The sequence below is a fragment of the Protopterus annectens genome, chromosome 12.part0, assembly GCF_019279795.1.
Source record: "Protopterus annectens isolate FY-2018-M chromosome 12.part0, PAN1.0, whole genome shotgun sequence".
Classification (NCBI taxonomy): Eukaryota; Metazoa; Chordata; order Ceratodontiformes; family Protopteridae; genus Protopterus; species Protopterus annectens.
Window position 1 is genome coordinate 454,544,671 of NC_056746.1, and position 15,302 is coordinate 454,559,972.

Genomic DNA, 15,302 nt, shown 5'->3' on the forward strand with positions numbered 1-15,302 from the left:
TTTCACAAAAATAGCCAAAAATATTCCAACTTATGTGCACAAATTCACATCAGTCCTGCAAAGGCAGATGGTTAACTGAGCAAACGACCAGAAAATAGACCACTTTCTTTCAAAAATCACCCCCACCCCATATTGCACAGTTACAGTCACTTTGCCATGTAAACCTCATCTGTGTATTATGTAAAATTGGTATCACTCAATCTCTTAGCATGAAAACATAGCTCTCAACTGTCCAGATTTTTGCAGAATGTCCAGATAGATTTTTGACTCATATTTTTGGTCAGTTTCATATAAAATTGTAATCTTCTGGCAAATCACTGAAGACAGAAAATAATATTTAATAATAATTATTATAGCCATTTTCTAAGTTTATAAGATGACTATTTGAAATTTGTCCTTATTTTTAGGACTGTATTACCCTGTTATTGGCTTTGTCCAGGTTTTTTGTGCTAAGGTTGACAGCTATGGCAAGAACTGAATTCACTGAATATGTTTGAGGGCTGTATTCCCTCATTACTGGATTTGTCCAGGTGTTTTGTGCTAAGAGGTTGACAGCTATGGTGAGAACTGAATTCATTAAATGATAGCCATTTAAGTTTCAGTCTTCCTCTCTTTCACAAAGCAGCTGATTTGGCGTAGTGGTATGTTGCTCTGACTGTTTTGCACAGGGACCTTGGCAGTAAAATGTATGGTGGTAACACAGCATTTTTCTTTCACAAAGCAGGTGATTTGGCATAGTGATATGTTGTTCTGACTCTTTTGCACAGGGACCTTGGCAGTAAAATGTATGGTGGTGAGACAGCATTTTATTCTAGCAGCTTTCCAAGATTATACAAGCAATGTTTAATGTGTCCCTGGTTTTTGCCCTTCTGACCCACCCCAATAAATTTGGCTTTTTCCAGATTTCTTGTGCAGCGAAGTTAAGATGCAGTTGAGTGTTGAGTAGATTTTACAAGGAGCTGAGAGCTGCAGGGGAAGAGAAGTTTAGTGCTGATTATGCTAAGTCAGCTCACATTGCTAATAGCACAACAGGTTGTGTACTTGTTTTTGATGCAGAAGGTTGTTGGTTCTACTGCCATAAGAGGTGAATGCTGCCGTACTGAAAGTTAAGATATTAACTATGAGCCTGTTATCAGTTTGCCATCCATTTCCTATTGCAATATTACTAGCTTATTTTTAATGTAATTTAGGCAATTTATTCCTCAGGGGCATCAGACACTTTATTTTTCGATGAAACCATGAAATATAAAGGTGATTGCTAGCAGCAACCTCTTCATTACAGATTTATTTAACGTGGAATTATTTGGATTACTTTTTTACTACTTCAGAGATTGTGCATATTTACTGATAATGGTGGACTGTAGAATTGTGCCTATTTACTGATAATAGTGGACTGCAGAAGTTTGAGTAGACTTTTATGATGGAAATGTTCTGAATTGGGCAGTTTTGTCATTGGTGCATGCGTTTTGTTTCATTGTTTACTGGAAAAATGTTCAAAGCAATAGGAAGGTGTATCAAAGAGCACATGTATGTTTCATATGGAAGGGGCCTATGATTTGAAAACAGCCCAGAATTAATCTTTATCTGCCACAGGTAAAATGTATTTTCTTTGAATGTGGGTTTCAATGTTGTTTCAATGAATGTGAGTTTAAATGGCAGAGAAGTTTTAATGCCAAGTTTGTTTAGCAGATGTCTTAGTGTTTGTGCTGTAAATTGCAAAATAAAACTTTCAAATGAAGTTCAAATCATCATAGAAGTAAATTAGTATGCACATTAGTGTTTATGGTAAATGGAGTGAAATAGCCAAGTAATGGATCATTGGAATGGCTGCAGGGGGAGACTCCATTCGACCATGGTTTTGTGAGGGGGAAGGGCGGCAATCTTAGGCAGTCCCAGCTGAACCATACCTCCCAACTGTCCAGATTTTCAAAGAATTAATAGATTTTTTGCTTCTTATTTTTGGTTTGTTCCTCATAAAATTTGTGGTTTTCTGGCAAATCATTTAGGAATTAAGTCACTAAATAATGACACACTGAGTTTCAGACTTCATAACCTTCAGAAAAATGCATGCTAAAGTAAGACCTGTTCTATCAACTGTCTCAGTTTGTACAAGAGCAATTTTTAGTACTGTTTATATGTTCCCCCAATATATTTGGCCTTGTCCAGATTTATTGCATTAACAGGTTGAGAGGTAGATGCAAATAAATTGCTTTATAGATTTAGGCATAGCCAAACCTCTCAACTGTCCCTGATTCTGGCTCAAAATGTTGCTCTTCCCCTAATGATCCCTCCGCAAAATAGCAATTTTGGAAGAAAACGTGGAGGGTTTATAATTAAGAAATAACTGTAATAATCAGATTACTTTTATTTCAGAAATGCATGTAGATTATTTTATTTTGTCAGCTGCTCAAGTTAGCAGTACTAATATTAAAGTGTCCCTTCTTTGACAGGTTCCCAGCTGTATTGTGTTGCTATTTTATATTTTTACATCACATTTTTGGTCCATTTTTCATAAAATTGTGTTTTTTTGGCAAATTAGTGACAAATCATTAAAGACTGAAGTTAGAAAATAATGACAGAGTTTCAGATTTCCCACCATTCAGAAAATTCATACTAATGCAAGACCTCTATTATCTTTCTAAGTTTATAAGAGTAATATTTTAAAAATTGTCCTTATTTTGGGCCTTTGTCCCATTTCTTTGTATGGCTTTGTCCAGATTTCTTGCTCTGAGGTTTAGAGGTATGACAAATGTGTCAGGGCCATCACAAGTCAGCCAGAGACATTTCAAACTGTGACATACTTGTTGCACCCCACTCCCCCATGTAGTGACTCTGGATGTGTCGAAGCAAGGCAAGGAGTAGTTATGCAGTGTAAATGTGCAGAGTATCCCCCCCATCCAAGGTAGACACAAGTACTAGAGTGGCTTTTCATCTGTCCTTGATTTTTACAGAATGGTCTGGTTTCTGTCATATTTTTTGTACTGTTGATTTTTGCTTATTACTCAAAGTGCCTGTTGCTCTGTGTTTAAGTAGCAATACTTTAATGACCATCAGGTAAGCTTGGCTGAGATTGCAAGATGCAAGTAAGCTTTAATAAGCATACTGTTAAAGAATTGCCAACATTGAAAGCCTTTCTGTTGCCATGTAGAGAATACTTAACTAGATAATGTATAAGCCTTGGGTATTGAAATGCATATGCCAGTATTTGTAATAAAGGACAGGATTACATTACTTTAAGAGTCTCATTACACTTGGAGACTTCCAGTCATCTCTGCAGGCTTTACCCGTAAATAGAATGCCAATCGTGGGGTCCATAACCTCTACAGTAATCCTTTTAAGCAATGTATCGTGAGCTTATTTCTTGTTTGCTTTTCATTTTTTACTTTGATCATGTTTTCCCCATGAAACAAGTAGATGTCAGGCAGCAGGTCTTTTTTTGGATAAGGAACATTTTTACAAGTGGGGGCATCAGAGATTTCTACTTTCAGCATGTCACTTGGTACTTTAATAAAGCTGAATATAAATTATAATTAGAACTGCAGTGCAAGAAGTGGTTTGAGTTGAGTGCTGCTTGTTTTTCTTTACTTGATTTTGACTGGCATTCCATTAATGTATTTAAAAGAAAGTAATTTATTTTTTCATGCCTCACAACCTTTTTTGTTTCCATCTAGATATTAAGCTGTCATGCAGCCAATACATTGAAATATTTTTATTCTTCTACACTTCATTTTGTCTTGCTTGGACTCTTATAATGACAGTTTGGCACCCACGGCAGTGTATTTAGCTAGTTTTTGTGGTTTTGAGCATAGCTCCTCCCCTTTCTAGTTGACCACACCCCTTCCCATTGGCCACACCCATTCAGCTGTCTCCTGCAGCCCACCTTTGATTTGAAGTCACCAGCCGCCACTGGCCCTTTTTCAAACATGTTAAAGATCGTAGTGGACATTCTTTTAAGTTCACTGTGATAGAGGTAATACCAGAGTCTGCCACATAGTCAACAGAACAGAATGTGTGGAGATGAGGTGGATTGCCACATTACAGGCACATAGAACACCAGGCTTAAATTATGATGTTCCTTTAAAGCCAGCATTGAAATCGAGGCCATTACATCACTAATTGGCCCAGCTGTTTGATAGGGTAATTTCTTTTTTGAATGTGTTTTTTAAATGTACTTATTGGTTTGTGTATACTGAGGATCTGATGAAGCATTTTTATGTGAAAGCGCTTATCTTGATTGAATTTTATGCTGCTTGCCGTGATGGGTGTACTGTGCTTTGTTGCTTTCTTTATATATTTATTTGGCACAGTTAGACCTTTAGTCATTGGTATTGGTTTGGTTTACATATTTCTTTTGGTGCCTTTACTATGACCCATGGCTGAGAGCAGCATATGGCTCTGGATGGTCGAGCAACTGGGAAATTACAGCAGCAATATTGTTTTGAATGGCTGGTTCATGTTGTCAATAATTCTTTACTTACAATGGAGTTTTGTTCCACTCCCACTGTGCGAGAGGATGCTGGTGAGATGGAAGCTTTTAATACTTTGCTTAAGGAGCTGGAGAATATTCTTTATAAACTGAAAAAGAGCACAGTGGCAGTGTTTACACTTTGAGATGTGCCTTCATTATAAAGTTGTACCTCGGGGACCTAGAGTTTTGCGGATGCCCACATATGGGGATACTTTCCCTGAGTTACTGAGTAAGTGGCAAAGTCTCAATTTAGAGCTGAGTTTTAACTATTTGTGTTTAATGAATGATTTCTTTGCACCTATGGAGCAGGAACTTGTTGAAACTGCTACTAGGTTGCAAGAGACCTTGTCTGTTAGGTTTAATGGTGAGCCATGTGTGGACAAAATTGAGAATCTTTTTATAAATCTTGTTCTTATGATGAGCATTTGTCTCTCTCTTGAAGAAGAAACTTGAGAGAGATATGAAGGACTTTAGAGATAGCCATATTTTTGCATGGCCACGCTCTGTTACTAGACAAGTAACTGTGGATAAAGATAATCTACAATCTAGTACTGATCCCGTCAGAGAAGTGACTGATACAGTTGAAGTTGCTGCAATGGAAGAGATGGGAGATCGACCGGAGTTGGGGTCTTCTGGAGAGGCAGGAGCTCCTAATCATGAAGGGGCAGCAATGACTGGTAGCAGTAATGTACAAGTTCATACCACTGATGGACAAGGAGGGGCTAGACCCAAACAAACCATAAATGGGTTACCTTACTTCTGCAACTTCTTCTTTTTTCCCATTGTCACTTCCAAATTTACCGGCTCCCTTCAAGTTGCCGATGAACCAATCAGCGATGCAATCTGTGAGCAGAGGATGCAAACAGTGGTGGCCGTCACTCGAGCAGAAGGGGATGGGAGCCTGGCAGAAGCAATGAAAATGCCGATAGTGAATATTTCTTCGACTATTTTAACAGAGGCTCAACAGCAACTACTTGAATGAGGACTCTCGTTTCTACCAGCAAGATCAGCACAGGTTAGTGATGTGCTAATAGACTTACGCAAATTTGCCAGGGATGTGGCACTTAAAATTATATTTCATGGGAATTCTCAGCCCCTTGATGAGGGTCTGAGGAAGCCTCGCTCTTTTAATCCCCAGCTTCCACTTGCACTTGAGACCTTTGTCAAGGTCTGTGGGAAAGATATTTATGGTGCTTTGACGTGTCCAGGTGGCAGAAAGTTTTATAATTTCACTGAAGGAGACTATATGGCTTTAGAACAGCTTAAATTGAATCTGGATATTTGTATACGTCCAGCCAATAAGGGCAGGGCAATTGTAGTAATGGATACTACTGAATATTTATCCAGTATGAAGGAAAGTTTGAGTCAATGGGATACCTATTTACCCATTACTAGATATGAGATTAATGGTTTTATTAGCAATATACATGTTCAATCGCATGAGTTTTTGATGTCAGATACAATAACTAAGGAAATGTATGACTTCATGATGGTTGAACATCCATTGATTCCATCATTCAATGGCCTACCAAAGAAACATTAAGCCAGATTCAAACCACCCATGAGGCCAATTGTGGCCGGCAAAGATTGGGCCACTGAGCCTGTCTCAATGTTTGTTGAACATGAACTAAAACCTTATTTGACAAAGGCGCCAGTGGTCTTGAGAGACACAGAAGATTTTCTAGTATGTTTTGGTGACTTTACTCATAGACTGGACTTGAATGATGGGACTTATATACCAGTAACATTAGATATTAATACGCTATTTACAATTATATCAAATTTGTTTGGGGTTGAATCAATTAGAAGTTTTTTAAATAGAGTTACTGCTTTAACACATCAGTGGATTGAGCTTATTTGTGCTTTACATGATCTAATATTGAAATACAATGTGTTTATATTTGATGGTACTTATTATTTGCAGGCACAGGGTACTGCCATGGGCACACCCTGTGCCAATAGTTATGCAAATTTAGTACTAGTGGATTGGGAGTCCAATGTGATTTTTTCTGAACATTTTTATAGATCACATTTGGTTTTATATAAGCACTTTGTAGATGATATTTTTATTTTGTGGAGGGGTACAAATGTTTTGTTACAGGATTTTGTCAACTATTTAGAGGGCAGCAGTGCATACTTTAGATTTTCTATGCATATTTCTAAATCCAGCATACATTTTCTTGACACAACCATTTCCATTAATGTCACCGGAAGGGTTGATTCTTTAATGTATAGGAAGGAATGCAGGAAGAATAACTTGCTTGATAGGAAAAGTATGCACTCCAAGAGGGTTTTTGAAAATGTTATGAAAGGGCAATTCCTGCGTACATCTAGGTTGCACACACAGGAGGATGATTATGCACGGGCCAGGGATAGATTGGCGAATGAACTATCAGACAGGGGATATCATAAAAGGGAAATAGCGCAGAGAGTAGAGGAGGTGGATAGTTTAAGGGATACATTGGGTACCCCCTTTTTGAATAGGGATGCAACGTCATCGCATCCTAAGGTAAATAATAGACCCACATCTAGTTTTTGTTTGAAATACAGTAGTAATATTAACTTAGTTTGTGATATTCTCAAACAGAATTGGGCTATACTGCGTTCTGATGACACCATCTTCAAGGTGGCAGGTGATGCACCTAGATTTGCTTACAAAAATAATCTGGCTTTGAAAAGGGAACTATGTTATAGACCATTTAGGAAATTCTATAGTTTACCCCTGAAGTTTGGGACGTTTCCAAGTAAGTCTTGCAAAGCCTGTAAATATATGTTCCGAACTAATACATTTGTACATCCTATAACTAGTAAAGACTATGTTTTTAGGGTACATGCTGACTGCAGGACAGCTAACTTAGTGTACCTTGTGACTTGTAATGACTGTGAGTCATACTACGTGGGAAAACTAATCATGTCCTGCAGCATGTAGGGGACATAAGTAGACTGAGTTGTTTAAGCGCCCTTTTTAAATATGTTAAAGATCATAGTGGACATTCTTTTAAGTTCACTGTGATAGAGGTAATATCAGAGTCTGCCAGAGGTGGGGACATAGTCAACAGAACAGAATGTGTGGAGATGAGGTGGACTGCCACATTACAGGCACAAAGAATGCCAGGCTTAAATTACAATGTTCCTTTAAAGCCAGAATTGAAATCGAGGCCATTACATCTCTATTTGACCCAGCTGTTTGATAGGGTAATTTCTTTTTGAATGTGTTTTTTAAATGTACTTGTTGGTTTGTGTATACTGAGGAACTGATAAAGCATTTTTATGTGAAAGCTTATCCTGATTTTTATTAAATACAGTCTTATTTAGTCTCCTTGAATTTTTATGCTGCTTGCCGTGGTTGTTGTGCTGTGCTTTGTTGCTTTCTTTAGAAAAAGGAACTAGGACTATCCAAAAATGTTTGACTCAAAAAACAATGACTTACAGCTCGGGAACGGAATGTGCGTCTAACCAGTATGGTGGAAAACGAGATCTAAGGTATTGAGGATGGTATGGAGCATTGTGAGTAGAGGAAAGAGCTCGGGAGCTAGATCTGAAGTCTAGTGCATGTGGCCATGTTGGATCAGAGGATTGGATCCAAACCCATTGGTATAGAAGAATGAAAAGGACAACATCAGATTACATTACTTCAAAATTTCCCCATTGCTTTAAATTGCTTGTTTACATTTTGCATTAGTTTCATATAAGCATTGTGAAGACGGCCAGCAACAGCCTTTTTTATAATGAAATGGTACAATGCAATGTAATATAAAAACAAATGGCGAGAGCAAGATTGCATGCCAACCCATCAGAGCAATCATCAGTGACAGCTGGGAATGCTGCCAAGGGAAAAAAAGAAGGCATGTCATAAAATTATGAAATTAATTAAAATTGTAAAAGTGTAATGTACACTGATAAATATGTTTTATAGGAGAAGCTGTCGATCCACCAGTCGCATTTACATAGAATGCATTTAGTGGAAGTAAAATAACCCAAAACTACTTTCTGCCATCTTTGAGGCTGCACTCTTTCTTGATGCTATGAGACCTTTGAGTTGGTGTATACAAGCTGGGGGGGTATGTGGTCTCTGCCCACATGGGAGGTACAGGGAACAAACTCCCCTCCAAAAACAGCTTTGTTTTGAGACTGCTGGAAGTGTTTTTTGCTATTTTTTATACTGAATGGCATTTGATATGATGCACTCAATAGATAGATATGAATTCATTTTACAGAATCAGAACATTTCACCAACATAGCTTTCATGTAACTGTATCCTCTGATGAAAGGCACATCACAAATTAAAAGGGATATTAATAAGAAACAATAAAGAAGACAAAACATTTCTCTGCCACAGAAGGAAATTTACTTTGAGAGCTGCAATTTTTTTTATCTGAAACTTTGTTATAATCATAATTACACCTGTCGCTTTCAAGCTTCATTTTGAAAAATGTGTTTACTGAGTGTGCGGAGTCATATTACAGATAATACTCAAAGCCACAAGGCTGCATTGTAAATTAAAGCATATGTTCACAGCTATTTTTCAAAATATTTTATATCATATTTCAGAAAATCATCTTAGAATTTCTTAGAACTTTTTTCACTGTAAATGGGACAAATTCCATATCTTGTCACAGCTGCTAGAAAAGGGGATTTGCAAATTAATTGCTGTGCATTATGTGATGCAGAAAAAATAAAATGTTCTGCATACAAGCTGATAAATGACAGGTGCCATTTTCAAAGCTGTTGATTTGTGTTAAAGTCCACTGCTAGTCCATCTAGACTCAGTTAAGGAAGAAGAGAAGATAGCCACCAGAATTAAACTTAACAAGGCCTTACTTTGTTTAGACAATTCAGATCTTGCATCGCAACTCAGAAACATCATTTCATTAGTTAAACTCATTTGCTCACACATTATTTCTGACAGAGTACTCTGTAGGGAACTTGTAAAGTCTGCCAATTCATTATACTCCCAAAACATATGTTCCCATTTACCCTTTTCTTCCCCATCATACCTCCAAAACTTGCCATCTACCTCAGGATTTGAGGTATAAAACTACCTGTGCAAACACTTCCATGCAAAAATCCTAGATCTTCTAGACTTTGTTGTTTATTTGGGTACCATACATAAGTCTTTCTATTGTTTTCTTGTAAATTGCTTATACAGTCTCTCTTCCCAATCTTTTCTAACCTCTTCTTTTTTATTCCTATAGTTCTTGTGCAATATTTTATATGACCAAGTAATTATCCCCTTTTTAATAGCAGCTTTTGTTCTAGATTCAACGAAAAATTCTACCAGAGCAGGACTTTCTCTTAGGATTCCCCTATTCCCTCTCTTTGCCTATACTCTGATATCAATCCCTGATAGGCAAGGTCATCTCTAGTTTGCAGTCCAAATGTCTTCTTGGCCTGTTCCCATACTATTACCTTTCTTTCTCTCTCCCTAGTTATTTGTTACCAAAATCTTGGTTTCTTTGCCAGTTTTCTCTTGTAAATTCCAGTCCCCTTTTGCTATTCTCTGTACCCCTAACTGAAATAATCTCTAACGTCAGAATCTCTTTATTTCTTGCATTTTCCCCCAATTCATCATCATCCCTTTCTACTTTGAATTATATCTTTCTACTTGAGTTATGTATATGAGCCTTAACTGTGCAGCTCTAAAATATCCCTTCACATCAGGTAATAATAAACCTCCTTGATCTATTGGAAGGATCACCTTATCCCACTTGATCGTTGCTCTCTTCCCCTCCCAGATTAACTCATTCAGCTCTTTATTAATTACTACCCAGAACTTCTTCTCTGGTTGATAAAAATATGCCTGACCAGTATATAAAACTAAAGGGGCCTAAAACATTTCATTGCTTGTATCTTGTTATTCATATCCATGAACAAGAGTTTCCAGTTCCTCAGTTTTTGTATTATTTTTTGTTTAGCATCTTCCCAAATGTTCTTAGCTGCCATAACAGAATACTTCATTTTATCATGTCCCCATAAAAATAGGTACTGCTGAATCAATTAATGCTTAGGTACATACATATACATTAATTTTATATCCTCCAAAGACTTGAAACTGTTTCAGAATGCTCCACAACAATGAAATGTCCTTTTCTGGATTTATCAGGTACAAAATAATATCATCTGCAAATAAATCCATTTTTTTCTTAATTACTATTATATCCTTGAATTTCTGTGTCCCTTATTTTCTTTGCCATTAGCTCTAAACATATAACACAAATAATAAAGGGGAAAGGGGGCACCCCTGTCTGGTTCCTCTGTCAAGACAGAACTTATCAGAGAGAAACCCTCCCACTTTAATTTTTGCTTCCAATCTCTCATATATCTTCCTAATTAACCATATTATTGTATCAGGAAATGCAAATGCTTCCATTGCCCTAGTCATAAAATCCCAGCTTACTCTGTTGAATGCTTACTTTGCATCACAACCCAGAAACAGAATCAGCATTTTTTTACATTCTGTTTCCCTCCAGATCATCATTGATCTATTAATTTATTAATGTTATCATATGTTTGCCTCCATAAAATCACACTAGTCCATATCTGTGAATTTTGGCAACACTTTGGCCATTTTTGCAGTTATTATAGACAAACAATTTATAATGGATCTATATGAAGCTGGGTCTGAAGGGTTTTTACTATCTTTGGGTATTAGAGCCACCATAGCTTTTTTCCAGCATATTGGTGCTTCTCCTTTTAAAATACCATTAAATAAAACCTTCCAGATCATTATCCTTTTATTCCCTTATAGCTTCCAAACTTCCAAAGGAATATCATCTATTCATGGAGACTTTCCTGCAGACTGATTATACATCTCCACTTTTATCTCATCTCTTCCTATCTTATCTGTTAACTGTTGAGCCTCATCTACCTCTAACCTTGGAATACCCAAATCTTCCATAAATATTTTCATTAGTGCTTTTTATTTCCACAGTCATCTGTTTTATACTTTTCATAACATTTCTGAAGTATCTCTAACACATCTACAAGATCTCTGGTTATTTCTCTGTTTATAGGCTCCATAGGTTTAGCAACAACCATTTCTACTTTCTGTTGCCTAAGCCATTATGCTAAAAGATTTTGTGCTCTGGAGTTATTATCAAACAGCAGTTGCTTAACAGCAATCTGATTAAACTCATGTATATTATTGAGATACTCCCTTGTTCCATGAGATTCCTGTGAAATATAACTTCTGTCTTGTCAAGCCAAGTTATTGTACCTTTGAGAATAATATATAAATTATCTCCAAGTTCCTACTACTGAATTCACAACTTCCATACCAAATATTTTCATACATTAATTCAGAAATTTACCCTCTTTATATTTTCCATTATATACCCACCAGATACATCCTTAATGCTGCAAATCATGTTCCCCATTATTAAGGAATAGTCCCTGCAGAAAGCTGATTATTGTTCCCCAAATTTTCTTAAGCGCCGTAATAGCTGTTTTAAATAGACTATAAATAATGCCAGTGTAATTTCCCCACTAATGTTTGGCAGGTTGATCTTTTATACAGTTGCTTCTTGACATTTGACCGTATGTCATGTTGTAGAAGACATTTTGTTTTACTGAAAACCCTCAAACAAAAACAAACACACACACACAGAACATACCCACAACCAACCAACTTAAATACACAAAATTATGTACATCTTCAAATAATGAAGTTTAGCCTTTCTGGTAGGAGCAATTGTCCCAAATCAACAGCTGTACACACAGGAAAAACCCAATCTAAAATTATGGTTATCTATGCTAAGCCGTATGGTACAGCTTTTGCTCCTATTAAACTAATCACTGTCTGTTACTTTCTTATCTTTACTCCCCTCCAAAAAGTGAAAACAACTTATATGTTTTCAGAAAACAGTTTTAGACATAAGAAAAATGCATTGGCTATCTTTAAAGAAAACTAAATTATACACTGTTCTAGTAAATGCATTAAATATTTAGTTACCAGAAAAAGCTGCTATCTCTTAATCACTTCCAATAACTCCAAACTTTATTTTTTACTGACCTGCTTTCCTTGTTCCTTTTAATTTGAATTTTCTTTCAGTAAACAATGTCCAGACCTCTTGATTTATTGAATTCACATTTAGTTTTCTTTTTTCCAATGAAACATAAGATCAAAATGTAGAGCTGCTCTCAGCCCCAGATTTCTCAACTGCCACTGAACATTTATTTGCTTAAAGAAACTTATTTCTTACACTGTGGTCTCTCATTTTTTAAAACCCACCTACATTCACAACAACATTGTCATTGCATTAAGCCAAGGGCATTAATCCAGACTTTTACCTATGCATAAGTAAAATAAAACATTTCAGTGCTACATATATTGCAGTCAATGCACTTTTATACCCCATCCCCCACTCCAATAGCCCAAGATTACAACCTATTGACTTAAATATGCTTTTATCCAGCCTTCTTCTTTTTACATTGTAATGCCTACATTTCTTAAAACTAAAAAAGAGAGAGAAGAAAATAAGCACCTGCTTACTTTAGTATCTTTATCACCTACAACAACCACTGAAAATTCTTTACTATATCACATGCAATTTATATCATAACATGTTTTATACAAATACTGTTAAGAACAAAAATTGTTTTACTTACCATTACTTTCCTCGCTTTCTCCCTCTTTTTTCCCTTTCAATGTGTTTCCAAACATTAATGACATGAAGTGGGGCATATAACTGTCAGTCCCACAACAAGTTTAACAAAGTCAACAAAAATCCAATCTTTCTCAGCCAAATTTTCTTGTAAAGCCATGTTCCACAAATGTGATTTATGCTTTATAGTCTCACATTTATTCAATAATTAAAGTACTGCTGGTCTTCTTCCTGTTCATCTCCATCTCCCAACCCACACCAAGGTACTCCAGATTCTTCAGGTCAACTCCTGTGCTTTCTTCTGTCTCTTAAGCATTCTCCTGTGTAATACTGGAAAAATTTTTACTGGCAAAGTATCTATGTGTGCCTTACAATCAGAAGAATGAGAAGAAGAGTCACCTTCTGTTTGATGGCTCACCCCTTGTTGGACAAACTTTTGTATTCTCCCTTAGCCTGTTCTGCATCAAAAAATGACTTTGATCCTCGAGGAAACAAATATTTTGAAGTCAGCTGGATATAGTAGCTTGACTCTCATACTTGCTTCATGACATTCCTTGATTGCTGTGATAAATTTGCTTCTCTTCTTACTGGTGTACACTGAATAATCACTTTCCACAAATGCTCTACTGTCCACATCTTTTAGTATTTTGCCCTTCTGTCACAGTTGTGTAAGGATAAACTCTTTCTACTGGTATGACTTAATGTGTACTATTACATGTACTGGTTGCTTTCTCATGGTCATCATACATACAGCAGAAAGTTTCAGGTTTTTGCTGTGTGTTCAGTTGTCTCCTAACTGTACTATGTTTTTAACTATTTTTGAGCAGTCTCATACTTAGCCAGCCTTTTCTTCATTTCAATCTCTGATTTTTACAGTTTTCTTAGTCATCTGAATAGCTGTTTAAAGCTTTTTCCCATTTCTCTATCCTCTTGTAATTGGAGTTGAAATACTCATTCAGTTTTTCATTTATTTTAATCAACTTGGCATATTTAACTTATCTTTTACCTATAAATTACTGGAAGCCACTTCTTCTACCAAAGCTGGAACTTGAACTGGTTTTTGCTCAACAGCTGCAGGATTCTTCAAAGACAGTGTCTTCTATTTAACTAATCAAGCCGATTTTCTTTCAGGTTCTCTAGATTTCTTCTTTGCTGCCATTCAGGCAGTGTACTTACTAGCCAGAAACTGAATTTTACTCAAGCTGACAATCTTTTTAATACTGGGAGAGTTGAAATTAAACTGTTGATCAGTGTGCAGCCATGTTGGAAGCTTCTCAGAATCAAATATATTTTATGTAATTTTGTCACTCTCAGTTTTTAAGTGTGTATTTTTGAGTGATGATACCACACAATCTTCTAAGAAGTGGGAATGGTTATGTTATTTGGATGTAGTTGTAATTCTAACAGTCATCCCAGCTTTTTGGACAGATGCACATACTTTTCATGACCTGATGTTCAGATTTTCAATGCCTATAGGTTGAGAGGTATGTTATCATGTCTTATTATGTTTTCTCCCAGTCCACTCCTCTAATTTGTTTCCAAGAGTGTTGTAAACACTGGAAATTCCTTTCCCTGACTTTATCTTCTTCCTCTGTAATCTTTTCTGTCTTTGAAGTCTCAAAATCTATTCCCTCCAGGCTGCATTTATCCCATCCCATTCTTGCCCTCCAACTCTATTAATCTCCTTAATATCTTCTACTGGCACCATCCCCACCATTCACTGTAATCAGTCAGTCAGTTATTTGAGGTTTCAGCTAGTTAGCAGGATTCTTCTACATATGTCCTGACTTTCCTGCAAAACCCAGGTGATTACTATCATTAAATGATCAGAAAAGTACTGCTCCATTACAATGGCATTCACTACTTTAGATATAGTTTTCTCTTTCACCAATATTTTATCTAACTTTTTAGTCAGAATTTTCCCTTAAGTAAATATAACTCCTCTCTTACTGGTTGTGCTAGGCAGAGAACAGCAGGATTGCTTGAAGAATTAAGGGACAGTCTCTGCTAACAGCCCACTATACTTATTTCACCAACTTCTACATGCATGTAATCTTCTAACCATGTCACCATATTATGCATACAAGCGCAATTAAGTGAACTTACCTGACTCTGAAGGCTGAAACTGGTGGAAGATTTGGGTAGGTGTGTGCTGGCTGCTCCCACCAGGTGCTCCAGGCGTATTAAATGTCCTCTATAAGCAGACTGAATAACTGTAGCAGCCTAGCAGA

General features: G+C 36.6%; 1 protein-coding gene across 1 annotated transcript in view; it reads right to left on the bottom strand.

Annotated features, from left to right (window-relative positions):
• The window catches only part of IQCE (IQ motif containing E), a 2,620,731-nt gene that overhangs the window by 738,813 nt on the left and 1,866,616 nt on the right, over nucleotides 1–15,302 (bottom strand). The window contains exon 18 of the mRNA XM_044089561.1: nucleotides 15,178–15,294. Coding sequence (XP_043945496.1) covers nucleotides 15,178–15,294 — 117 coding nt within the window. The remainder of the gene's footprint in view (nucleotides 1–15,177; nucleotides 15,295–15,302) is intronic.